Raw genomic sequence first — 25,608 nt, forward strand, 5'->3', positions numbered from 1 at the left:
CAAGCAAAAGACTCATGAGAAAATGTTTTGGTTTCTTCTATCTCAAACAGATCAATAATGCAATAAATACATATATATTAACCAAATTAGGATATCACTGTGTGATTATAGACAATCCCTAATAATACGTTGTTCTCAAGTTATTGTCTGTGAGCTTTAGGTAAGAGGTAGAAGTAAAGATAAACGCTGCTGCAAAAGTAGGTTAGCATTTTTCAGTTTGTATTCAGTATAGATCCAACGCAATCCAATTTCTGCCTCGTTTCAGAAAGAGCTGAAAACATTTACTTCACACAAGAAAAATACATGAAAAGTGAAAATAATTTGATGACAGCGAGGTGGACATTTTGGGCAGGGAAGACGGGTGATTGGAGGCGTGAAAGAACCCATCTATGTGAAACATCAAAAATCAAAACTAAACTCAGATCCATCTTCATAACGTCTACTCTGCAGTCCTGACTGACCCAAAGGGAGCATTCCAGCAATTCATACTGTGGGTCATGTGACCGAGACAAGTCACATGGCGTCATTAGGGACATGTTTGGATGGTCACACAATGAGGACCCAAGCATGGAGCTGAATAGAGGGTAGGGCTGGAGTCCTAATTGCCTCATTAGTGACCTTAATGGGCCTGTCAGTGTGACTGTTCTGACTATAACCTACAACTCTTTCACTTTCAACCATGTTCTGGACTAAGAAGCCCTTTTTGATGTGAGCTGAAAGGTCTTGAAGAAACACAAGGAGTCCAGATGCCTTTTACAGAAGGATTTTGTTAAGCCATACCTTTTGGACTTTAAAAATTTAGTCTACAGATTTTAGTAAATGTCAAAAGAAAAGAAATCATCAAGCAACACCTGTCCAAATGCCTGATTGGTTTAAAATCCAAACTGAATGGGGGGATGACATTGGGTTAGGGTTATTCCTTTAAAACGCTATGGGAAACTTTCTCAATGTGAACAACTTAAAAGCAATAGAAAGAAATTAATATCGATTTTCAGGGTACAAGGCAGAAATAAAACATTAAATGATGTCAATCTCCATGGAGATGAAAAACAGAAATCCTTTAGTCAGGGAAGCAGGCTTGGAGTCAGAAAAACTAAAAAAAGGTTGTTTTTTTTTCCTCTATTGACTAAATTAACGTTAGAGTCAAAATAGCAGGGAAAGGACAGTAAGTGCAGTGGTTTTCAAAAGTGCACACACCCCTGGTGAAATGGCAGGTTTTAGTCATGTAAAAAGAAATTATATGAATTATTTTAAAACCTTCTCCACATAATCCCTGTACAATTAAACAGCCAAATTATTAGGGGGCACTGGTGTAGTTCAGCTGGTAGAGCAGGCACACCGTCTGCAGAAGCTGTAGTCCCTGATGCAGTCGTCCTGGGTTTGATTCCAGTTCTCAAACCACTTTCTGCACGTCTTCCCCTTCTCTCCAGTGGATAAGTGTGCATAATCATAAACTAATGACGTTTTAAAGCATCTTTTTTATTCATTCAGTCTTTGTTAGGACTCATATCAACTTTCCACAGATTGGTGCAAGTCTGCCCACTGAACCCATTTAAAGGTTCTTTAAAAAATTCTGATTGTTTTTTTATTTTTTTATTTTTCTACTGCGCTCTTAAGACGGTCTTCCGTCTTCTTGTAATTAACTCAGTGTTTTGTTGCTCTGGATGCATGCTTACTTGGATTCAACGTAACGTTGAAAAGTGAAATCCATCTCTGTCTTAAGCTTTTTTGTCAACACTTCAATGGTTTTGGTCCAAAACTGACAGGTATGTACAACTACAGTATTTATTGAGGTTAACTAAATGAAACAACAGATCGGATCATGAAGTTCAGGCTGAGCTCGGAACATGAAACTACCACCTCCATGTTTTACCACGGGTGGGCTGGTCTTTCAGTGAGGTGTAGTTTAGCTTTGTGGTGAACACATAATATGAAATTAATGCTCACATTTTTATGTTTGGTGTCATCAGACCTTAACATTTTCCCTCACAAGGTTCAGGAAGATTTTTGCCAGGCCTGGATGTTTCCTGTCTCTCAACCGTACGCCTTCATCCAGACGTATTAAGAATATGCAAAATAGTCGCCACATGACATTTCTGCTAAACCTCTAGTGTTACCGTCTGCCTCGTGGCAGCCAACATGACCAGTTTGTTCAAAATCAATGAAAGGACGAACATCAACTTTTTTTAATGTCCCATTTGTCCCGGATGTCTAGTTACTGGTGAATGCATTTACTGTGCCATCGCATTTATGTAATATACATTTTTTTAGAACCAGTCTCCTGCCTGATATCTTTGGTGGCAAAACCCTAAAGATATTTGTAAAAAATCTTAATATTTCAGATTATTGCAGCTCTTTATTTAATATATGTCCCTAAATACATGTTAACTTTACTTGAAATACGAAATCAATGGGATTTTTTACACCACCAAAATTTTAACAGCTGGGTGTTTACACTTGAGAGCCACTGTAAATAATTCATGAAACTGTCTTTTCAGGACTTTCTGGTCTTCACTGGTCTTTTTTTTTATTGTTTGGAAATGAAATACAACCTAGACTCCAAATGGTGCCCCCTGCAGTCTCAAAGTTAATGTATTGAAAGAAAAAAGTGAAGTGACAGCAAATGACAGAAAACTTGAAAATGTATGAGCTACTTTGAGTCAACTTTTCATTGCATGTGTTGCTCCTAACAAGATGAAACTTTAGTTCAGGAATACAGAAGCTCAAAAAGTTTAAATATATTTTAGTTTGCATGGGTCCTGTACGTTTAGTCCTATGTAGGTGGATTCCTGGTTATTATGAGGGATATTTTCTGTAAACAAGAATATTTTGCCAAACGTAAGGAAGAAAAGCTGCAAAACGTCAGCCTTGTCCTTCATTTCCTGCATAAACTCAGGAAGAAAATCAAAAACATTGGATCTGAGTCATAAGTTCAGGTTCAGTCAGTTTAAGATTCCTCCTCAAAGTTATTAAAAAGACATTTGAAACTCACTTTACCACCGTAAACATAGTAAAAACCTTTAAGAGAAACAGTTTATTCCGTTTTAGAAGAAGTCTGAATGTTGGACCGCATCCATGGCTGTACTGACCTTTGGCGCCGTCCTGCATTTGGCCTCTGGCTACGGCGTCTCCTTCTTTTGTAGGCCTGACTAAACAGGAAGCATCCAGAGCGTCAACAGCCATTTCTGCATCCTCAGGAAATCGTTGACCATTTTTCAGTTGCTCTGACTGCATGCTTGATACCTCACCTGCAAATACACACAGTGTGTGGGCACAAATATTTCCTGAGCCCAAATGTCAGTTGCAGTTGCATCAAATAAAAACAATCTGGTTTTGAGGAGGATTTAAGAATATTAAAACGCTCTTGATTATGTGATCATCTGCAAATGTGACTACCTCTATAAAAAAAAAAACAGGAATTTTGGCAGTCCAGTGGCGTGGACTTAACAAGCGTACGTAAACACAAGACATCAGGATTGACTTAAAAAAACCTGGTCCTCAATTGTTTTTATTTCAAAATATTGTATGTCCATCATTCTGCAGAGACAGATTAATCATCAGCTAGTAACATTTGAGGCACAAGCCAAACTTCCTAGCAAATTCAAACGAAAGTGCCAATAGGAAAAATTGCAAAAAAGACTTTACAGGGCTCAGGTTGTTAAAATTAACGTTAATGACAATACAATTGGAAAGATACAGAACAAGTAAGTTAAATGGTTGCCTAAATAAAGATGCCCCCCTCTAAAAATATATATATATAACAGTAGGACTTACATTTGTGAAGTGGGACCTGAATGAACCGCAAGACTATGGAACAATGTCCTCAGGACAGATGAGACCCAAATCAAGACGTTTAGCCATAACACACACCGCCATGTTAGATAGCAGAGAACCTGGGGAACATGAACTCTTCTGAATACCAAAGAGTTCTGGAGTCAGATATGAGGCTGTCTGTCTGACAGGTAGAACATGGCCCTAACTGGGGCAATAAAAGGTCAACAAGCCCCCCCCCCCAAAAAAAAAAAGTCAGAATGACTGAAAATGACATTAGTAAAGGTGTTTTCAATGGCCCAGTCAAAGTAAAGACCTCAGCCTGTTTGAAAAGCTGTACTGGGATCTTTGGAGATCGGTTTAGAAAAAAAAAATCCAAACAAATAGTTTTTTAAATGAAGCATTTAAAAAACTAAGAGTTGCTGCTTCTAAATGTTGTAAAAACCGGCAAATCGTTTTAGTTTTAGCTTCATCTTTAATATATATTTGAATCTGTTGTGTGCTTTGTACTCTTAAAACTTTTGTCCTGACATGCAAAACCCTAGAATTGAAAAATAATGTACTTTCCTTTTACCGTGTATGGCATGCATTCTGACATATATTTAGTATAACATATTCACAGTTACTCTAATATAGCTAAGGTCATCAAGGTTTTTAAACATTTTACAAGTGATTTAAATCTATGTAATCCACATAAAATATGAATGCTCTGCTTCTACCAGTGACACCGGCTAAACACATGTAGGTACTGAAAGGGAAAAAAACAAAAAAAACAACAACAAAAAAAACACCAACTATCTAGTTTAAAGGGTCACTGTGATCTCATTTCATGCACAAGCACCAACACCGTCAACTGTACTCACAGAGTAATGAAGTCAACAACGCACAGAATCTTTTCAGAGGTGATTCCACTTGGTCACAGCAAAGAAAAATTAAAAATATGCCGGTGTAAACACTGTACCGGTGGGGCTCCTAGACAACCACACCTTGTTAATGATGAGGCGTTGACCAACTTTGGTTTGAATCCGCGTTTCTTAGCCTTTATAAACATAGAATTTATGAAGGAAAAAGAGAGGAAAGGACAGAAAGACCCATTAAGAAAGCCCACAAAGAAGCTGATAGAAATAAGCCGATGAGATTCACTTCAATCCTGTTCAGGTCGGTGAGAGTCTTAAACTCTGTGGCTGAACACATTCTGATCCTAGATAAGCTTTTGCATGGGTCCTGTCCTTTCTATCCAACTGTTGCATTTCAGAATCTTCTACACTGTAATAATTTGGCTTAAAAAAGAAAAGTAGCCGAAAAGCCTTAGCATCTTGGTCTTGTTATAAAGTCTTATAAAGCACATGTTAATTGTTAAAGGCTGTGATCATAAGCATGATTTGTGTGGGTGATGTTAGAGTTGGAAAAGTGATTTATATTAAACCGCTAACAAAATGGGTTAATTTTGCTGTTATAAGAGAACAAGTTATGACAAAACTGCATGTCAAGTGTTTGGTCATTGTATGCCTCTTGGAAATTATATCATTTAATTGAAGGGCAACAAATGACGCTGCAAATGGATCTTGTAATCAAATGCATTTATTTCTCAATATTTATATATACAGCTTCTAAATAACATAAGTTAAGCAATTTTACAGAATTTATATATATATAATCAGCAAAACAAAAAAAAATAGCTCGACAGGCTGCAATGGTAAAACTGTGAAACAGAGACCGTACCGCCGACATGAGTTTTCTGGCAGGAAAAAAAAAAAAAAAAAAAAGAAGAAAATAAAAAGAAAAAGAAAAAAGCTTCTTTCTGACTAATTATCTCCTGATTAAAAACTAGGAGGTACATGAGATGGATCTGGAGAGGGGAGCAGGAGTGGGGAGGTCTCCTTCTGAAACAGAGGGAACCACAGACAGACCACAAACATGTGGAGACATGTTACTGTCAAATGGGCCAAAGAGAAAGGGGATGCCGACGTTGAAATGTCAGGGCAGGAAATAAATTCAACAGCTGGTCAAAAGGAGGGTCGATGTTAAAGAGGACATGGACAAGCATGGCACAATGTCAGGGTTAGAAAGGTTTTCCCCACTAATTGAATGAAATAAGCTGCCTGGATGTTCATCGATACAACTTTTGGAAAAATAATCTGATTTATATAATGCACATTTCAGTCTTTCTGAATAATTTGCACGAAAACACCAAAACTATGAAAGATCCAATAAAGACAAATCAATTTGGGTGCGTTTTCAAAGTCTGGTGAACATTTAGTCACCCCGCTTTCCCAGCGCTCAACTGTTGTTCTTCTAAAACTTTCATCATAACAGCCAGGACCAAGATAGCGATGTAAAGTAATAATGGTGCGTTCGCTTTGTACTCTGAAGCCAGAAATACAGCTAAAGTGGGTCAATAAGTAAGAATTTCTACTGGAAAAATTCCTGAGCAACTTTACAATCTAATATGGCTGCCATGCATTCAAAATATTGAAAGTGTCCAGTATAAACTATTTATTCGCACTTGTGATCGTTTCAATAATATTAAAATAGCGTCACTTATTATAGCACTGTAAAATACACATTCATCAACATGTTGCTTTTGTGTTTGAATTCATCAAATTGAGAGGAATTGTAACAGCTAGTAGGTAATTAGCAGCAAAAATTTTTAGAAAAACCCTGTTGTTCCACAATAACGCATTAAACTCAGATATGACATCATTTCCAGGATCCCAGGCTTCCAAAGTGGTCCTGAAAAGTATGGAAAACTATGGAATTTATTATTTTATTTTATTTTTTTCCAAGTCTGGATACGTTTGGAACGATGTTGGATTTTCCAAACATTTTACAAATCTGAAATTCAAGGCTTTTTACTACGTTATATTTAGATTATGGCCTTCATCTTTAGTCCGCAGGATTTTTGTTATATTTGCAATAAAATAAAATTGTGTCCAAATAACCTAAGTAAACTGTTTTCAAGAATTTGAATATAAAATTATTATTTTTAAACAATCTTCACATTTATGCTTTTAAATTTCTGTCAAGATACTTTAACTTCAGATGGGAAATGCAGAAAACTGTAGTGCAGCAAGCCTGAATATGAAGATAGACCATTCGACTAAGTGATCACACTGCTACCACAGCCAAAAAGGAAGCATTTGTATTTAGCTTTGGTTCAATAATGCGATTTGACTACTTTGACAAAGATTAAGGAATGGTGTTACACTGTTGACACTTTTAGAAATACTGTAGGAAATTGGATCAAGTTGTTATTTAGCAGCTCTTTATTCAACACAGGCACAATATTTGATTTGGTGTTGTATTCAACACTGCACAATGCTACAAATATGATTAATAGTCTCTAACATGCCAGGCATTAGGCTCATGCTGGTTTGTGGTTAGTTATCTTGGTTAGTTGAAAAAAAGCAGATGGAGCTACAAAAGGCAGCCAATGCAAAAGCAGTACAACAAAGATCTTATAACCAAATCTGGCCAATCGTCACCTTCACTGCTGGCAGGAATCAGCCAATCAGAATGTGCAGCATTGGAAAGTTGAAACAGACTGAACAAAATGAAGTGAAACAGAAGCTGGAAATCACATTTTGAATGAAGAAAAGAAACAAGACGTGTAAAAAGAAGGAAAATGGAAAGAAAATGTGCAAAGTTTTTTCAAGAACATAATACTGTAAGCTTTAGTACAATAAAAACAAACAACAATAAACAAACAAACAAAAAAAACGTACCCATCACTTACAGTACATTTCATAAAAAATAATTCCAGGAATATTGGTTCTGGATCAAAAAGAATAAGCAAAGAAATGTTTAAATGGGCTCTCTAGCCACATGAGAACTTCTGTCTTAAATAAGGCTCATTGTTTTGGTTTTCAATAATTTTGATTATTAAATTAAAAAAAAAATTAAATGTAACTGGAAACCAATATGTATTCACCAATTTAAGATACAATTAATACCGTCAAAGAAATTTAAAAAACGTAAAAAAAATATTGTAAATAAATTCACTATAAAAAAAATAAAAATTGCTTTATCTTTGCTAGCAAATGTGTAATGGTGTGACAGCTGTTCCAACTGTCACACAGAGACAGGAATGGTAAAGGGTTTCTGTTATTCCTTTTAATATTACTTTACATATTGATTAGTGAATAGTTTAGATTCATTTCTTTAAAATTGTTTTCATTAGTCTGACACTTTAGTTAACTATTTGCAGTGCACACATTTAGTTAACTTTGTTTGTCAGTTCTCTTGTATTTTGTTAAATGCAACAAATTAATTTTCTTCTTTTGAGTTACCAGTTTCCTCTGGCCCGGAAGCTGAAATTATACAGATGAGCTCCAGCTGATGGCTGTCAAACTACATCAGCGGGTCGTTCCATTTGTTTGCCAGAGGAAGGGGAAATTTTGCCTTTAGTTTATTTAATTTTACCATTTATTTAATGTATCTTCTTTTTGTAACTTAGTTTAATAGTAATATTTATCCAATTTAAAGATTTAGTTATGTGCTGACCAGTATTTGTTTAAGTTCATGTGTGTTTATCTACCCCCTGTGTGTGAATTAGCAGTGGTCTGATCAGCCACTATTTAAGTTCCCCCTCATGTCTTGTTTGTTAGGTCAGTTTTGTGCTTGAGTTCTTTGTGTTACTACCTGAGTTGTAGTTTGTTATGTTGACCTCAGTTTTTGGGCCCAAATTTATAATTTTTGGATTTTTGTAAAAAATTAAGAATATATTTTTGAAATTTCATCAACGTCTCTTTGGCTGGTCTATGTAAAACCCTCACATTGGTGTCAGGAGTGGGATTTGACCAGCCAGGAGTACAAAGTTTTTTTCCCCCATTGCCAACCCTGATGATTGAAACATGCAGCGTGGAGGAAGGAGTAAACGAGGCAATGTTGTGGAGTCTCAAGGAACAGCAAGCCTGGCTGAGCAGACTGAAAGCACCGAACCAGGGACATCTGGAGGACATGTTGGCACCGAAGGTGAGGAGGGGGAAGAACCAACATATGCCGATCTTGTCAGTATTCTTCGTGCCCACATGAGCCAGCAGGAGGCACAGAATAGAATGATGAAAGAGGAAACGGCTCGCCAAGATCAACGGTTCAAGACTCTCCAGCACCAATTTAGTCTTTTGCAGTTAGAAGTCCAAGCTCGGATTTCTCCAACATCTGAACCTGCTAAGCTGCAAGAATCTGACTCGGAGGAACCAGAACCACAGGATAAAAACCTGCTGCCAGGAGACCATAAAGTCATCTCTACTTCAGGTCAGTTTCGTTCCTTCCTGGAACCTAAACTAGAAAAGTTAACAGAAACTGATGACATTGAACATTTTTTAATGACTTTTGAGAGAATTGCAATTTCATGTAACTGGCCAGAGAAGGACTGGGTTTTTCGTCTTGTTCCATTGCTCACTGGAAAAGCTAGAAGTGCTTATGTGCATATGGACATTGAAGAAGTGGATGATTATATATCTGTCAAAGATGCAATTCTTAAAAAATATGATATTAACCCGGAAACCTATCGCCAGAGATTTCGTTCTACAGAACTGGAGCCTGGTGAAACTCCCAAGGAGCTGTATGTAAGGTTAAAAGAGTTGTACGAAAAATGGATCCAACCTAAAGGTAAAACAGTGAAGGACATTGGTGAAATCATTGTCTTGGAGCAATATCTCCGTATGCTGTCTCCTGAGCTTCAGGTTTGGGTCCGGGAACATGATCCTCCAACAGCTTCCAAAGCTGCTTCTCTGGCTGAGGTGTTTGTGGCTGCAAGACGGAAAGGACAACCATGGAGTTATTCTTCTTGGAAGGCGTCTAAAGATACACGCAGAGCTGCACCTGTACAACACCACCAAAAGGGAGCATCTGCTGTGGGGAAGGCCTCTCCAAGGGAAATCCAGTCAGTAAGCACAACACCCAAGCAATACCATAAAGTGCCTGTCTGTTATTTGTGTGGACAAGAAGGCCATACAAAACCCATGTGCCCAAAGAACCCTCCTAAACTCACTCAACTGTGTGTTGTTCCATGCAAAAGGGAGGATTGCATCAGTGTTGGACAGTCTGTGAAACTGAGTGACGTCAAAGTTAATGGGAAAAGTGTAAAGGCCTTAATCGACACTGGCAGTGTTCAGACACTTGTTGATAAAGAGCTGGTTCCATCTAATACAATCTGCACATCAGACACCATCCCCATCCGCTGTGTGCATGGTGATGAAAGGCCATATCCCACAGCCGACGTGTATATTGAGGTGGAAGGACAACTATACCTGTTGACTGTTGGTGTTGCAGAAAATCTACCTTTTCCAGTGGTATTGGGTAGTGACTTACCCGTTTTGTTTGACTTGCTGCATAAACCACACAACTGTAATGTAGTAACTCGTTCTCAAGCAAAACAGCCAGAAGAATCTCCTCCGACTTTGAGTGTGCTGCCTTTTTATGATGCAGATTTAGATGTGCAGCCCGGAAAATCTAGAAAACCGCGTCGTCAAAAGAGACGGGAGAAGTTTCTGTCAACACCTGTTACATCTACAGAAGGGGTTCAGGATTTACCCCAGGGTTTTAAGGTACCTTCAAATATGGCTCAAATCCAGCGGGATGACTCCAGTCTGGCTGCTCTTTTTCTGAAAGCCAAAAGATCGCAGAAAGGTAACCACAGAGGTAGTGCTGAAGAGTTTGTTCTACAGAAAAATATCCTTTATCGCCAACAGGGGGCATTTAGGCAGCTTGTGGTCCCTAAGGATGCAAGAGAGATGGTGCTTATTTTGGGCCACTCAATTCCCTGGGCTGGCCACCTAGGGACACATAAGACCCTGGCTCGCATCAGACGCCATTTCTACTGGCCTGGATTACGGACTGATGTTGCCCAGTTTTGTAGGACCTGCCCTCAGTGCCAATTAACCTCCAATAAGTTTCCTTCAAGAGCACCACTGCAGCCTCTTCCCCTAATTGACACGCCTTTTGAGCGCTTGGGTATGGACATTGTGGGTCCACTTGAAAGGAGCAAAACTGGACACCGATACATGTTGGTGATAACCGATTATGCAACCAAGTACCCAGAAGTATTCCCCTTAAAGACAATTAAAGCAAGAGCCGTGGCTTTCTCCTTGGTGCAGCATTTTTCAAGGGTTGGTTTTCCCTGTGAAATTCTGACCGATCAAGGCACTAACTTCATGTCTACTCTCCTAAAGCAGGTATATCAGCTACTGGGGATTAAGGGTGTTCGAACTACCCCTTATCATCCACAGACTGATGGGCTCACAGAGAGGTTCAACCAAACCCTGAAGCAAATGCTGCGTAAGTTTGTGGACGAAACCGGCTCGGATTGGGATCAATGGTTGCCTTATCTCCTCTTCGCCTACAGAGAAGTACCACAGGCCTCCACCGGGTTCTCTCCTTTTGAACTTTTATACGGTCATGAGGTGAGGGGACCTCTGGCGCTATTAAAGGAGACCTGGGCTGGAGAAGAGGGGAGGGAGGGGCCTGTTAATGTTATCTCCTATGTCATGCAGATGAGAGAGAGGCTACAAAAGATGACGGCTCTGGCCCAGCAGCACATGGCAGAAGCACAAAAGTACCAAAAGGCCTGGTACGACAAGTCAGCCCGGAAGAGGACCTTTGTCCCAGGCCAGAAGGTTCTGGTTATGCTACCATCCAGTGAGAGCAAGCTTTTGGCCAAGTGGCAGGGGCCATTTGAGGTAACAAAACAGCTTGGACCTACCACCTACCAAGTTGTTAAACCAGGACAACCACATTCCACCAAAGTGCTGCATGTGAACCTCCTTAAGGAGTGGACAGAGCGACCTAAAACCGGGGCAGAAGTGATGCTGATTAGAGCTGTGGAAGAGGAGGAAGCTGTGGATGATCAGTACCTGCCCTTATCAACACCAATGGAGCTTGACTTGAAACATCTGTCAAGTGAACAACAACTTCAGGTCAGAGCATTGTGTAATCCTCAGATATTTAAAGAATATCCGGGTCGTACAGACATTCTTGAACACAAGATTGTGTTGAAAAGCGATGCTAAAGTTAAACGTCTGAGCTACAGAATTCCAGAACGTCTTCTCAGCTCCCTGAAGAAAGAGATGGAATTGATGCAGTCCCTCGGGATAATTGAATCTTCCAAAAGTGAATGGTGTAATCCTGTCGTCCTGGTGCCGAAGAAAGATGGAACCATGCGCTTCTGTATAGACTTCAGGTATCTCAATTCTGTGTCGAAGTTTGACTCCTACCCTACTCCTCGCATTGATGATATGGTCAGTAAATTGGGCAAAGCTAAATACCTGACAACTATCGACTTGTGCAAAGGTTACTGGCAAGTACCCCTTTCCAAGCAGTCCAGGGAGTTGACGGCCTTTCGGACCCCTTGGGGACTCTACCAGTTTACAGTTTTGCCCTTTGGACTGCATGGCGCACCCGCTACCTTCCAAAGGCTTATGGATCAGGTACTGCGTGGATGTGATGACTATGCTTGTGCCTATCTCGATGACATTGTGATATATAGCAACTCATGGGAGGAGCACCTTCAGCATTTACAAGAAGTTTTGAGCCACCTCCAAGACGCAGGTTTGACCATTAACCCAGCAAAATGTGTTTTTGCACAATCTGAGACAGAATACCTAGGTTTCATAATTGGAAATGGTGAACTCAAGCCACAAGTTCACAAGATTCATGCGATTGAATCCTGTCCATTGCCTCAAACCAAAAAACAATTGAGGTCATTTTTGGGGATGGCAGGTTTCTATCATAGATTCATAAAGAACTTTTCAGCTAGAGCTGCCCCTCTGACAGATATGACTGGATCTAAATGTCCCAGTAAAGTCCAGTGGACGGAAAAGACAATTGCAGCATTCCATGATATTCAACAAGCACTGGGTCATGGTTCTGTCCTGAAGTGTCCAGACTTTAACAAAGGTTTTATTCTACAAACGGATGCCTCAGAAAGAGGTATTGGAGCAGTCCTCCTGCAAGGCGATGAGGCTTTACAGCCTGTAGCTTTCATAAGCCGTAAGCTACACCCCAGAGAAGTCCGTTATTCTACGGTGGAAAAGGAGGCCCTTGCAATAAAATGGGCCCTGGACTCTCTGAAGTATTACCTCCTTGGAAGAGAGTTCATCCTTCAGACGGATCACAAAGCTCTCAAGTGGCTGCAGCGAATGAGGGACACAAATAGTCGTATTACAAGATGGACTCTTGCAATGCAACCCTTCCGCTTTACAGTGCAGCACATACCTGGTAAGCTGAATGTGACCGCAGACTACCTGTCCCGTTGGTGTGATGACCCTTCTGAAGGGAGGGGGAATGTGACAGCTGTTCCAACTGTCACACAGAGACAGGAATGGTAAAGGGTTTCTGTTATTCCTTTTAATATTACTTTACATATTGATTAGTGAATAGTTTAGATTCATTTCTTTAAAATTGTTTTCATTAGTCTGACACTTTAGTTAACTATTTGCAGTGCACACATTTAGTTAACTTTGTTTGTCAGTTCTCTTGTATTTTGTTAAATGCAACAAATTAATTTTCTTCTTTTGAGTTACCAGTTTCCTCTGGCCCGGAAGCTGAAATTATACAGATGAGCTCCAGCTGATGGCTGTCAAACTACATCAGCGGGTCGTTCCATTTGTTTGCCAGAGGAAGGGGAAATTTTGCCTTTAGTTTATTTAATTTTACCATTTATTTAATGTATCTTCTTTTTGTAACTTAGTTTAATAGTAATATTTATCCAATTTAAAGATTTAGTTATGTGCTGACCAGTATTTGTTTAAGTTCATGTGTGTTTATCTACCCCCTGTGTGTGAATTAGCAGTGGTCTGATCAGCCACTATTTAAGTTCCCCCTCATGTCTTGTTTGTTAGGTCAGTTTTGTGCTTGAGTTCTTTGTGTTACTACCTGAGTTGTAGTTTGTTATGTTGACCTCAGTTTTTGGGCCCAAATTTATAATTTTTGGATTTTTGTAAAAAATTAAGAATATATTTTTGAAATTTCATCAACGTCTCTTTGGCTGGTCTATGTAAAACCCTCACAAATGGCCTAAATAATTTTTTCAAAACAAATACCACAAACAATGAGCCTTTTTTCTTCAAAGTGTGATCAATTCCACCAAAACACATTGTATAAATACAATAACTTAATTAATCCACATTTAATAAAAAGAAAATACTGTTTTGGCATTTCCATTGCACATCTCTGTTGGGGAGACTAAAAAGGCAGACCATGGTAACTATAGCTTCTCTCACATCATCACTGCCAGAAGTTTGGACGGTTGAAAAACCAATCGCACTCTTTAGACGGTTTTCTTGGTTAGATTCAAGGGCATGTTCCAGGTCACAATCTGGTAATTAACGGCTTCAGCAAAATAAACATTTCAGACATGTATAAACCCTGTCTGGACAACAGAATTAGGTATACGTCCCATAAAACTTTCTCTTCAGTCACACAGTGGTGTGAACCTCAGGAATTGATGACCAAGACTTAAACAGTAAATAGTGTAAAGTTTCTGCAAAGTTTCCTGGAACAAACCCACATGTCAGAGATTATTTAAGACGGAAAAAAAAACACCACCAAAAAACAGGCCAAGGGAGTTTGTTATTGTCTGACGTGCAGCTAACCAGTTCTACAATAGCTAAGCTAGCTTGGAGCAGGGTCAAAGGGCTAATTACGCCCATTGTTCTTATCAGAGGTTTTGATGTGCCTGGAGGGTTCATGAATAGTTAGTATCTTAAAGTAGTCAGCAGTCCAGACAACCTCAGTTTTGGGGATATAGTAAAATTGTAACTTTGCTACTAAGCTAACCTGCCTTACACAGCCATTAGCTAAGCAGCTAGTAGCTATTTAGGACAAAGCAAACAGCCCCTATCCAAAATAATTAAAACTCAAAATTTTGCAAGCATTGTATTCCATAATTTTGCACCTCTTCACTTTTACTTTTTCATGTTGGTTGTATACTTAGTCAATCAAATCAAGTTGCTTTGCTAACTGTAAAACTATTCTTGGGCCTAATCTCTATGGAATGTTGTTTTTACTAGTGGAACTGAGAATAAAGTTGATCCACAGCACGATTCAGCGGACCCAATGTTTTGTTGCACCCTAGTTGTTATTTGTTATAGAAAGCCCTGATATATTCAACTTGTACTATAATTGCACATTATAAATATCAACCAGTATAGCATTTGCTCAAACTACTAGGAACATTTTGAGTTTCAGTTGTTTCAGACTTCTTCACGCCTTGTAGCTGTTAGCCGGAAACCTGAATCCCCTGATTTCCAAAACTGACATAGTTGCTGTCTGCTGGAGGTAAGATACTGACTGCTCAAAACTACTCCGCACATCCATAACTAACTAAGTGTAAGCTAGCAAAGTATAGCAGCTTTTTGAGATAATGACAGTTAACAAAAAAGCCATATCACGAAGATATTTGAAATGTAGCTAAGTGGAAGTAGTAATTGGAGTTTTAACTTAAGTGAACCTCAACTGATCAGTTCTAGGCTGTGAAAAAGGTAACTTATAAGGCCTCCTGCCACATAAAAGCCCATTGTTAGACCGCCTTCTATGTGAGCCGTTGATTGAAGATTTGCTGCTGTGCCAGCTGGGGCTCCTGGTAGATCTGTCCCAACATCTCATGCATCATGCAGAGCAGAGGACAGCCAAGGCTCAGCAGCTCAAACAGGAATATATAGTCCTGTGAGTAGCTCCTGATATGGGATCCCATGGCTGTGATAGACTCACACACACTTCCCAACAGCTGTTGAGGCAACACACACACAGCCCGGCCAGCACGCCTCGGCCAGCTCAGACCGCGCTTAAGCAAGGAAACCAGGGTACCTGGGGGTTGGACGCTGCCCGTGGTTGAACAGATCCTGCTGTCCAGAGATGAAGGTTTAAGGAGGCTAAGGTCTTCCTGTAAAAATTAAGACAAAAATACAGGAAAATGACTAAATTTGTCTTAACATAAAACACCAAAAAAAAATTATGTGTAAGCGTATTTTCAAGGGACTCCCAATTTCTTTGTGTGATATTATTTTCAAAATTGTCATATTTGTAAAATACCCTTTTATATATATAAAAAAAACTTCTTTAGCTAATCTAATAATCATTAATCAATAAAAACATTGTTGTGTCTTTCTACAAATTTTATGCTTCAATTGCATTGGGATTTTTCTGTGTTTTTTTTTTTTTTAACCAATCATTTATTTTTCAGCTCTTTAATGACTGCAAAGACATAAAGTAAACGTTGCTTTAAAGTATGTCTCACCGTTGTCCTTCTCAACCTGCCCCAGTTGGTGCTGTTTTGCCGTTGGGGATAGTGCATCTTGCAATAGAACTTTCCTACAATTAAACAACAAAAATAAATAGAATTACAATCACATTATCCTGTTGCTCAGTCTAATACAAACCACACTTATAAGCATTAAATTTTGATTTAAAAATTCCGTTGTGTAATACGAAATAATAAACAAGGCCAACATAAAAGATAAGACGAATTTTTACAGAAAACTGTAGGTTTTTACAAACGCTCCTAATATAAAGAAGAAGAAGAATCACCTTTATTCACCATTGCAACTTTGCTAATTCAACTGAAATCTGTCCTCTGCATTTGACCCATCCATTATGGAGTTGTGGGCTGACACTGTTTGGACCCCTGGGAGCATTCTGGAGCTATAGGTCATACTCAGACACCTAGATTGGCAGTGTGTGGCATCTTAACCAGGAAACGCACCCTTCTCTAACCACTGGGCCATTATAGTGAATTAAGCTACATTCACACTGCAGGTCTTGATGCTCAATTTCGATTTTATTGCTGAAATATGATTTTTTTTTTGAGGTGGCCATTCATATTACTGTTAAACGTGACCGCCATCATACTGCTGTCTGGACGGTTCAAGACCGCAAAGCGACCCGTGTGCACAGATGACAGAGACGTCACACAGCAGCACACCGTTAACAGAAGTAATGGTGCAATAAAGTATGAAGTATGCAATAAAGTTTTGTTAACAAAAGAAACCGATAAAAAAAACCCCGCGGATACCAGCTGGCATCTCTCCTTGTTATTACTGGAAAGCTGTTGAGCAATGGGAGCTGAGAATATTAAGACCACATCGTAGCAAATAAAAAGGTGAGAAGAAAGCAGCACAGCTATTAACGATGGTCTTTTTATGGAGCGCTAAAAGCTATTACTGTGTGTGAAAGTGTAGGTGGAGCCAGGAGAGTGACGTCAAACACGGATAAAATGTGACATGACTGAAAGATATCGATACGTATCCGAATATGGAAGTGGTACAAATCTGATTTTTTTCAGGGGTCAAAAAAAGATCGGAATTGGGCCGTCCACGCTGCCATTAAAAAAGACGGATATGGGTCGCATATGGGCAAAAAGATCAGATTTTTGTCGCATTTCCCTGCAGTGTGAACCTTGGCCTTAGACGTACCCTCTTGTGAGTCAAACGTGTGTCCACCCAGGCGGAGGGTGCAGTTACAGACGTCACAGCGGAAGCACTCGCGATGGAAGAAGTAGCCGTCGGCGCTGAGCCTCTCCATCACGTACACCCGCTTGGAGCAGAAGTGGCAGATGTCGCTGCCACCGAGTCCAGGAGGGAAATCCTTACGCACCACACACTGAAGGGAAAAGACGAATAGAAGGTGAAACAATAATAATAGTAATGCTGCACTCAGACGTTGTATGGTGTTTTTCTCCAGAAACCTTCAGAAAGTGAAAACAAATAAACACTCATGCATATATAAAATCTCAAAAAACAAAGGATGGCAAAAAGAGATTTGAAGCTATTCATTTCATCAAAAAAAAAAAAAGCAAAACGCATCAGTACCAAGTGAAAGTTACAGCAAAGCTCAGTTAGTTAAAAAAAAAAACACACAAACACACCACACACACTCACAAGAATACATATTCTCAAAACTAAAAACACCTTCATTTGAAATCTAAATTAATTTATATCAATATAGTGAAAATAATGGCACATAAAAATGATATAGAACTTTTGTTAAAAGAACATTCACTTTCTCAGGAGCTTCCTGCGGTGATATTTTAGTTTTCTCAAACCTGGGCATATATTATATAAGCTGTCAATTGCAAACAAGCTACTAAACCCATTCAGCACAGAATTAAGTCACTACAAATAATAAAATCAGGGGTTATTTTACATCTTAATGTTTTAGGTCAGCGGTATTTAGCAATTGTATGAATACATGGAGGTTTTTTGTAAGGAAGCTGTAGTTTCAGTAGACTGTATTTGACAAAAAACACAACCAGAAAACTTGATGAAAGTAAAACAAAAATGAAGGTATGTGGGTCTTTTAAGCTCAAATCAGAGTCCAATGGAGAATTATACTAGTCCCATTGTACCTACCTACCCCGAGCGATGTGGAGATTAGGTGCACCCTCTCCTTATTTCCTAGTTTTTAAATTCGCTGGTCGTGAAACTGAAGCTGAGAAATTCCTATTATGGGTTAACAAGCCAAATATTCACAAACCATATTAGTATTTAGCTCCAGGATGATTTCTGGGTTAGTCTCTGAACCATCGACATGCATCTTACCGGTGGGGCATTGGGCCTGTGGTCTGTCTCATACAGAACGGCCAGTTTCTGAGCTTTAGCATCTATCGCTGATGACACTTTTCCAACTACTCGCTAATGTGTATACAAAGTAGACAAAAAAAACAAACAAAAGGGAGCGGGAAAGAGAGAGAATTTATGCAAATAAAACACAGATGTATTGTTGAATTATGTGTTTGGACTAAGGTTTGGACTTGTACCTCTTTACTGTAACTAGGGGCTCCAGAGGGACAGCTTTCAGAGCGAACAACTGATTTAAGAGCGTTTCTTCTGGTGCGCTCACCATCACAGGTTGCAGAGCACTAAATGAAAACCACGCAGCAAAAACACAAAGTACTTTTTTAGTTTTAGCCCCACATTAGCAGATTTGTGGTTACATAACCGCTAATCACATTCCTGTGCTCCTTTTTTTTTAGTTAACGTGAAGCAAACTTTCTACAGTACTTATGTGCTAGATTTAATTTAAGACAATGAAGTTTTTTTTGATTAACTTGTAGGTAAAAATGTAGAACCTTTATTTTTCCGCATTTTTAAATCCTAAATGCATCTGACTTGTAAACCTTTAGATTCTCACTTGGCAGCTTTGTTTAAAAGTTAATGTTAAGATGCTCTAAGCCTTGGATATTGTTTCATAACCAAATCTTGCTTTGATTATCTTAGCTTTATTCTTGTCCCATCTCAAACATTCCTTGTTTTTTGCGACTGCGCATTAAAATGTTCTCCCAATAAAACCTCTGAGGCCTTTACAGAACGCATGTATTCAAACTGAATCAAAATTAAAGACCGGTGGACTGTCTTTACTATAACAGGAGAATGCTGAAGGTAATCAGAGTAAAGAGGGCTGAATATAAATGCATTCCACACTTTTAAGATTTAAAAGCAGCACTGTGTGACTGTAGGTCACCATAGGTGTGTTGGACCTCCAGGTTTAGCGCACCTAAAGGCCAATGCAACACTGCACTGTCGGAAAATTAAACAGTCTCCTTCAGAGAATTGGCATCTGATAGCAGACCACTTTGGACCAGCAAATTGAGAAGTCATGTGGTTATCTGTAAAGACCAGTCCACATTCACCCCTCTAGATTAAACAAACATTGACTCGGGGATGAGAAAAGTAAAAGCTCGTAAGGTTAGCGCTCGTGTTTAAGGGGAGCGTAGACTGCCGTAAAGAGGCGCTTTAGGTTAGATGACTTCTAGGTCACATGACCCATTCTGAACTTCTCAAGGTACACAGGTGAGTTTTTGAGAGGGGCAGCCCGCACGGAGCAACGGTGCTCACTAAGTGCCTTATACCGACCTGAAAAATTATTTAAAATATCTCAAATTAAGCTAATACTTGGGTCAAAACTTACACGGTGCTGCTTTAATTTGTAATAATTTTTGATAACCACAGCTTTCTTCTGCTTCATATGGACTGCTTTGTGTTGGAGTATTGCACAAATTCCCTGCAAAATACACAGAGGTTTGTGGCTTTTATGTGAATAAATGTGAAAAAACTTAAAGGGACAGTGTACAGAAAAGGCACATTCTATATATGACCAGAAACTAACTTTTATAGTGTGGGGATTATAGAAACAAGTGCATTAAAGTTGTTTTAAAAGACTGAATTAAACTGGATTCTCACTATTAATAATTTCATATCAAATTAAAAATAGAAGAACAACTGACTGATTTAAACCAAAACTATTGTGTTTACCTGGTAAAGTTTTAAGAAACAAATAGAAATATTAATGTAAAATAACCAAGAATCCTGTTACCTTGGTGGCATCCTTCTCAGCTACTTTCAAACCAGTTTCATGAGCTCTCTGTTGCTCATTGTCCTCATTATTATTCCAGGAATGTTTATTTATCCTCTCCAGATTAGTGACGACGACCCTCTGACTCCGATCAACGCAAGGTGAAGAAGGGGGAGAACATTTTTTGTTGCTGGATGTGACGCAATCAGGATGAGAAGGGGAGCTTTGCTCGTTATTTTCAGATTCAGAGGAGGACAGAGAAGAGAATGGCTCTTTGGGTTCAGAGGTGTTTGGTGGAATAGCTGAGAAACAGGTCTGAGCGGTGGGCTCAGGAACAGGATGGACCACAGGGAACGTGGCAGAGCTTTCAGACGGAGACAGAGGAGGATGAGGAGGAGGAGGAGGAGGAGGAGAGGGTGTGGAAAGAAAGGATGAGGTAGAGGATTCCACCTACAGAGGCAAAGCCAGACTGATATTAGAGATTAAGGAGAGCAAGTTTTCAAATCAATAACTCGGTAGCATGTGCTTAAAGTGTTTAGCTCATCCTTGCACTTCAGAAGGATTTAAGAACAAATAACATTTCTTATTAATTAAAACTGTAAAAATGAGGACTGCATTATTGGGAAAGAAATAAAATATTGATGACTGAAGCTATAACTTTCTAAATTAGAGTACACACCTGACCTTTATGGAGGACTATTAGTATCAAAATCAAGAAATTGTTCTAATGCTAAATAATAATGATGAAATCTAAGTGTAGTAATACATTTTTTGCTTGATGAAATATTGGACTGATTTATAACCATTTTAATTTCACACTTTAAAAATGCATTTCTTTTCTTTGATGCCTATTTATATAACTGATTGAAGGTCGTCTGTATTATATATGTTTTTGACACATATGTGGAAATAGTAGTTATAGATTTTTACATCTGTACATTTATTGTTAACGTGGTCTTAGTCCTCCATAGTGAACCATTCCGAATTTAGAGAGCCAAAAAATACAGAAATGGGCAAAGCAGTCATTTTTGGGATATCTGATTGCCAGTGACTGATCTGATACAAAACCTGTGAAAGAGACAGAGGAGCAGGTGATTTGTTGGACCCATGAAACATGGTGGACAGGAGGGCAGCTCGCTCCTTTATACTCCTGCGTGAAAATTCTCTAGTTGACAACCGCTGGTTTTTACTCTAAGGAGAAAGTAGGAGGCAAACAAAGTGGAAATAAAGAATAATAAAGAGAGGAAGTGTATTTGGTGGGTTGGGGGGTGGGTATTTAAAGGTGGGGTTTAAGTCACCTTTTGCAGACACGCATCAGACGACGGCTCAGCTTCCGGGGCGGACAGATCAGACCCAGAGTAAAGACGTGTTGGGGAGTCAGGATGGGTGCTTTCTGTGTGATAAAGTTCAGAGCCAGGAGCATTTACAGGGCTCAGAGAGTGTGGGGAGGATGGATAACAACTATGGCTGCTCTGATTAATACATGAATCATTAGAAGAGAGGAAACTGGTCTGCTGGGAAACAGAACCGGGATTCTCCAGCAACCGAAGGTAGACTGAAGGCTGGAAACATGTGGAACAGGAAAGAGGACAAAGGATGAGTGCACAGAGGCTAAAATAACCCTTTTGTTTTAAAACACAGCACGACAGGAGAAGTTTGGAGACAAGCGTACCTGCCATTTGGAACGGGATGGAGGAAGAGGAGAAAGAGGGGGGATAGCTTTGGGTTTAGCAAAGCGAGGGTTTTCTTCCTCCTCCTCCTCCTCCTCTTCATCTGAAGATGTAGGGGTGGTGGAACGAGACAGAGGAGGAGAGAAAGAAGGACTAGAGGGTTCACCAGACTGTTTCAAGGATAGAAAGGGAAATGGATCAAGAGATAGCGACGAAAAGGAGAGCATTGTCCTAAAGTGAGATTTGATATATGTAGAAAAATAACTATTTTAATTAAATTTTTATAAAAAAAAAAAAAAAAACACAGATGGTGGACCAGACTGTTTTATAAAAAAGCAGAATGACATGAAAGTGAGACAAGTAACCAGAAAGTGTTATTGGCCTCACCTCCAAAGTCCAAACATCTACCCAGCAAAGCTCAAATGTTATTTATCAGTGGAGGCCTGTCTCATTAAATTAGTATTATTTTTTACATTTTAGAAAGACCTGGTCTGGTTGGCTTCATACCACACAGCAACAAAGATCTAATAATTAAACAATGTATCAATTAATTCATTGTTAAAAGAAATTAATTAAAAAAAACACACACACACAAAAAAAGACCAAAATAAACAATATGCCAAAAACCCAATCTGGCCGTATGGCTTAGTATCTTCATACTTGTCACCCTCAGTATTTAAGAGTCTTCTTGTTCTTCGGCTGTACATTTTTACCTTGCTGGGAGGCCCTTTGGTCCAGTTTTGCTGTCTTAAAAGTGGAACTGAATGAAAAGTTCACCGTTGTTGTTGTTGTTGTCCTCACCTTGGCGTGCACCGTTGTGGAGTTCTCCTCAAATTTGGCGAGCAGCTGAGTTGCCATGGAGCGGACCTTGTTCTCCCGCAGTTCTCCGTCTTCAACAGCAGGTGGCGCACTGTGGCAGGACAACTGAGGCAAGAGAGGAGTCGGATTGAGATCAGAGGTGGATGATGAGTTGCTTTGTTTATCTGAACCCTGTCCGTTTTATTGCTGACGTTCCCAGACCCATACCTCCGCGAGGTAGCTGCTTCCTTTCCGTCGCCTCTTGTTGACCGAATCATCCTCCGCTTTCTTCTCATCCTGGGACAAGAAAGCCCCACAATAAAGATCAACTTCCTGGGGCTAATACTTAAACTGCATCCTTGGACAAAAACAATCATATCATTCATTGACTGGATAAGTTAAAAACTAACTCTCCTGTCCTTTGGAGAAAATGAAACTGAAGCTTAAAAAAAAGGGCCTGTAGCACTAATGTTGACGTAATGAAACACAGAAACCTTCTTAATAAATACAGAAAAATCATACTATTATAAAACAATTAATACATAATCATATTTAACGTAAATATTGAACTGAAATATGTTTAAGTTCACTCTACTATGACGTAAGGAATATTTTGACTGAGTGGATAACACCTCGACTAGATTAAAAATTATGGCTTGATCTTAATGTTAGCCATAGCTTATCTAATCTAAAACTAAGATTTGATGGAATAAACAGAGACCTAATCGCAACCTGGCACACTGACAGGAGAGAAATACATACGCATAAAAGAAATTTAATGGAGAGGGAAGCAAAACATTTTGTTTTACCCCTGGTATCCTCTTCCTGGGCTGGGTCAGGTTCTGCAGTCTGTGGTTGGTTTTAGGAGGATATTCTTTACCATTTTCGACTGGCTCCTTAGAAACTGTAGAACACAAAACAGCAAGTGTCATCGTCTGTTTTTCTCCTGAACAAATAGAAGATAGCATTCAGAACCACAAGATAAAGAAAGCTTGAAAAGGAGCAATAAGTGAAATGTAAATATTTTAGACAGAAAGAAGTGAAAATTAGTGAAGTGAAGAACTAAATTGATCTTTTTAGATGCAATATGGTATGACGTCACACACCATCTTTCTGTGTTGTTCCCCAGTCTCTTGTTTACAAAGCAGGGCCTGCATCTCCGTACTGTCCATTTATCCTTTGCAAACATGCACATATTGTGGCTTGTCACATCTTATTTCGGTCTACAGACAATGCTCATCAGTCCACCTAGTGGGGAAATTTGCCTTATTGCTCCTTTAAAGGTGCAAGACAAGAAATGTTTACAGTTAAAGTCCCACAGCGCTGGTCATTTGCCTGAATTTCTTGTAAAACTTATAAAACTGACACATTTTCCCCATTTACTCAACGACAGTATTTCCAACATTCGTTCAACATCTCTGGCCTTTGACTAGACTCCATGTCACGAGACGTTTTCTGCCCTCACTTTAAGGATGAATCTCTTTTTTTTCCCCTCTTTAAATCTCCTGCTGCTGCCCTGCATGTTGTCGCAGAGCTAACTGGCAGCACTTCTCCATGATCAGAATTTGAAGGAATTGAGAAATAAATTCATAGTTTAGGATGTTGTTTGACACTGGCACATTAACACAAGCATTATAGAAAATACCACATCTTTTCATTCTTGAGTACTAAAAAAAAAAACTGTTGTAGGGTGTGGCATGAACAAGAAATAGAGCTGAAACGGCTCGTTTCTGTGACATTGAAGTTCGTATTGGCGCTACAGCACAGCCTAATGCCAACTGGAAAAAAAATTTAATGCAAGTAATTTACTAGTTGGCTTACAAGCCATTAATGAATTTAAAGAGGATATGCAGTCGAAGTGATAAGAAAAATACAATGAGACAATGACAGAAAGACAGTCATAACACAACCATGACAAAAATTTTCATGGTAAATATGTTTATGGAAAATGTTCTAAATTAAAACTCGTACTATATTTACTACTATACCTGTGTAATATACCCTATAAAATTTAAAAAGTTGAAGACTGAATCACATTTTCCATTAGATTTCATAGTGGATAAGTATTTTATCAAAGCGGTTAAGCTGTGTTTTCATGAAACAGGAAAACACAAAAATAAATGGTTCATGATGATGTGTTGACTAAAACCTTCTCTGGAAGTGCCTACGTAATTGCAGAACAGGTTGCTTACTTTAATGGGCATGTATTGAATGTATGGGTACTTATTGGTGACACATAATGTTCTAAAATAATCCATGCAGGAATCATGGGCCAGTCCCACAAAAGTAAACAAAAGTGGGGAGGACCGATTTTTCCTTAGCCACCAAAAATCGTCTCTTCGTTGAAAAACACTTTTTGCCTCGTGGTTATGAAACAACCAGATAGTAGAATTCAAAAGAAGAATCCAGAGATCAGGGATAACGCAAAAGTTCAGTTTATGCCATGGCTAAGACTGATGACTTAAGCAAAGTTAATAGCCAGATTGCTGAGGCGAACCAAAAATGAGCTGTAGCAATATCATTTTTTTCTCTTAGCCAAATTAGCAAAACCAAAGCCTTGAGAAATTGACTTCAGATGCTGTGAGTATTTTTACTGACTTTCCATCGTGTGCAGCATTTGCCTGAAGGGAGAAAACAAACTGCAGACGGAGCTATAGAGTTTCAGTGTTGTGACAGTGTCCTGAAAATAATGCTTTGACGGCCGGATTACAACAGCACAGTTTAACTCTCCTGAGTAAAATGCTGCCTGGTTATGTGGAGAAAAGTGAGACTTACAAAATCGCTGCATGTCTAAATTTGGTCACTTTAAACGAATCACCAACTTCTAAACAGAATACAGAATTAATCTATTATGTTGGAGCATTAATTCACTATTGACAGGTACATAAATAGTGCCTTACTCAAGCATTTGTTTTGCATTTTAATTTTGTCCAAAACAGCTTGCAAAGAAGGTGCTTTCTGCTCATCTGAACATAGCTGTGGCACAATTTGTCCTGACCCATAAATATGGAACAATGTAACACATTTATTTACTAAAATAACATCTCTTTTAGTCTTTAATTGTCGGACAATTGAATAC

General features: G+C 39.0%; 1 protein-coding gene across 10 annotated transcripts in view; it reads right to left on the reverse strand.

Annotated features, from left to right (window-relative positions):
• Positions 1 to 25,608, reverse strand: part of mical2b (microtubule associated monooxygenase, calponin and LIM domain containing 2b) — an 81,449-nt gene that overhangs the window by 13,367 nt on the left and 42,474 nt on the right. For 3 of the 10 annotated variants that reach the window (XM_036124591.1, XM_036124600.1, XM_036124604.1), the window contains 13 exons: positions 23,339 to 23,433; positions 22,758 to 22,826; positions 22,533 to 22,655; positions 21,734 to 21,901; positions 21,360 to 21,623; positions 21,130 to 21,252; positions 20,083 to 20,511; positions 18,527 to 18,628; positions 18,309 to 18,401; positions 17,184 to 17,370; positions 16,010 to 16,083; positions 15,580 to 15,655; positions 3,090 to 3,248 (listed from right to left, as the gene is read on the reverse strand). In XM_036124591.1, the coding sequence (XP_035980484.1) occupies positions 3,090 to 3,248; positions 15,580 to 15,655; positions 16,010 to 16,083; positions 17,184 to 17,370; positions 18,309 to 18,401; positions 18,527 to 18,628; positions 20,083 to 20,511; positions 21,130 to 21,252; positions 21,360 to 21,623; positions 21,734 to 21,901; positions 22,533 to 22,655; positions 22,758 to 22,826; positions 23,339 to 23,433 (1,962 nt within the window). Of the gene's footprint in view, positions 1 to 3,089; positions 3,249 to 5,334; positions 5,655 to 5,868; positions 7,316 to 15,579; positions 15,656 to 16,009; positions 16,084 to 17,183; positions 17,371 to 18,308; positions 18,402 to 18,526; positions 18,629 to 20,082; positions 20,512 to 21,129; positions 21,253 to 21,359; positions 21,624 to 21,733; positions 21,902 to 22,532; positions 22,656 to 22,757; positions 22,827 to 23,338; positions 23,434 to 25,608 lie in introns of those variants that run through there. The other 7 variants (XR_004927264.1, XM_036124634.1, XM_036124599.1 and 4 more) reach the window with 7 other exon arrangements.

The sequence above is a fragment of the Fundulus heteroclitus genome, chromosome 2 (assembly GCF_011125445.2).
Source record: "Fundulus heteroclitus isolate FHET01 chromosome 2, MU-UCD_Fhet_4.1, whole genome shotgun sequence".
Lineage (NCBI taxonomy): Eukaryota > Metazoa > Chordata > Actinopteri > Cyprinodontiformes > Fundulidae > Fundulus > Fundulus heteroclitus.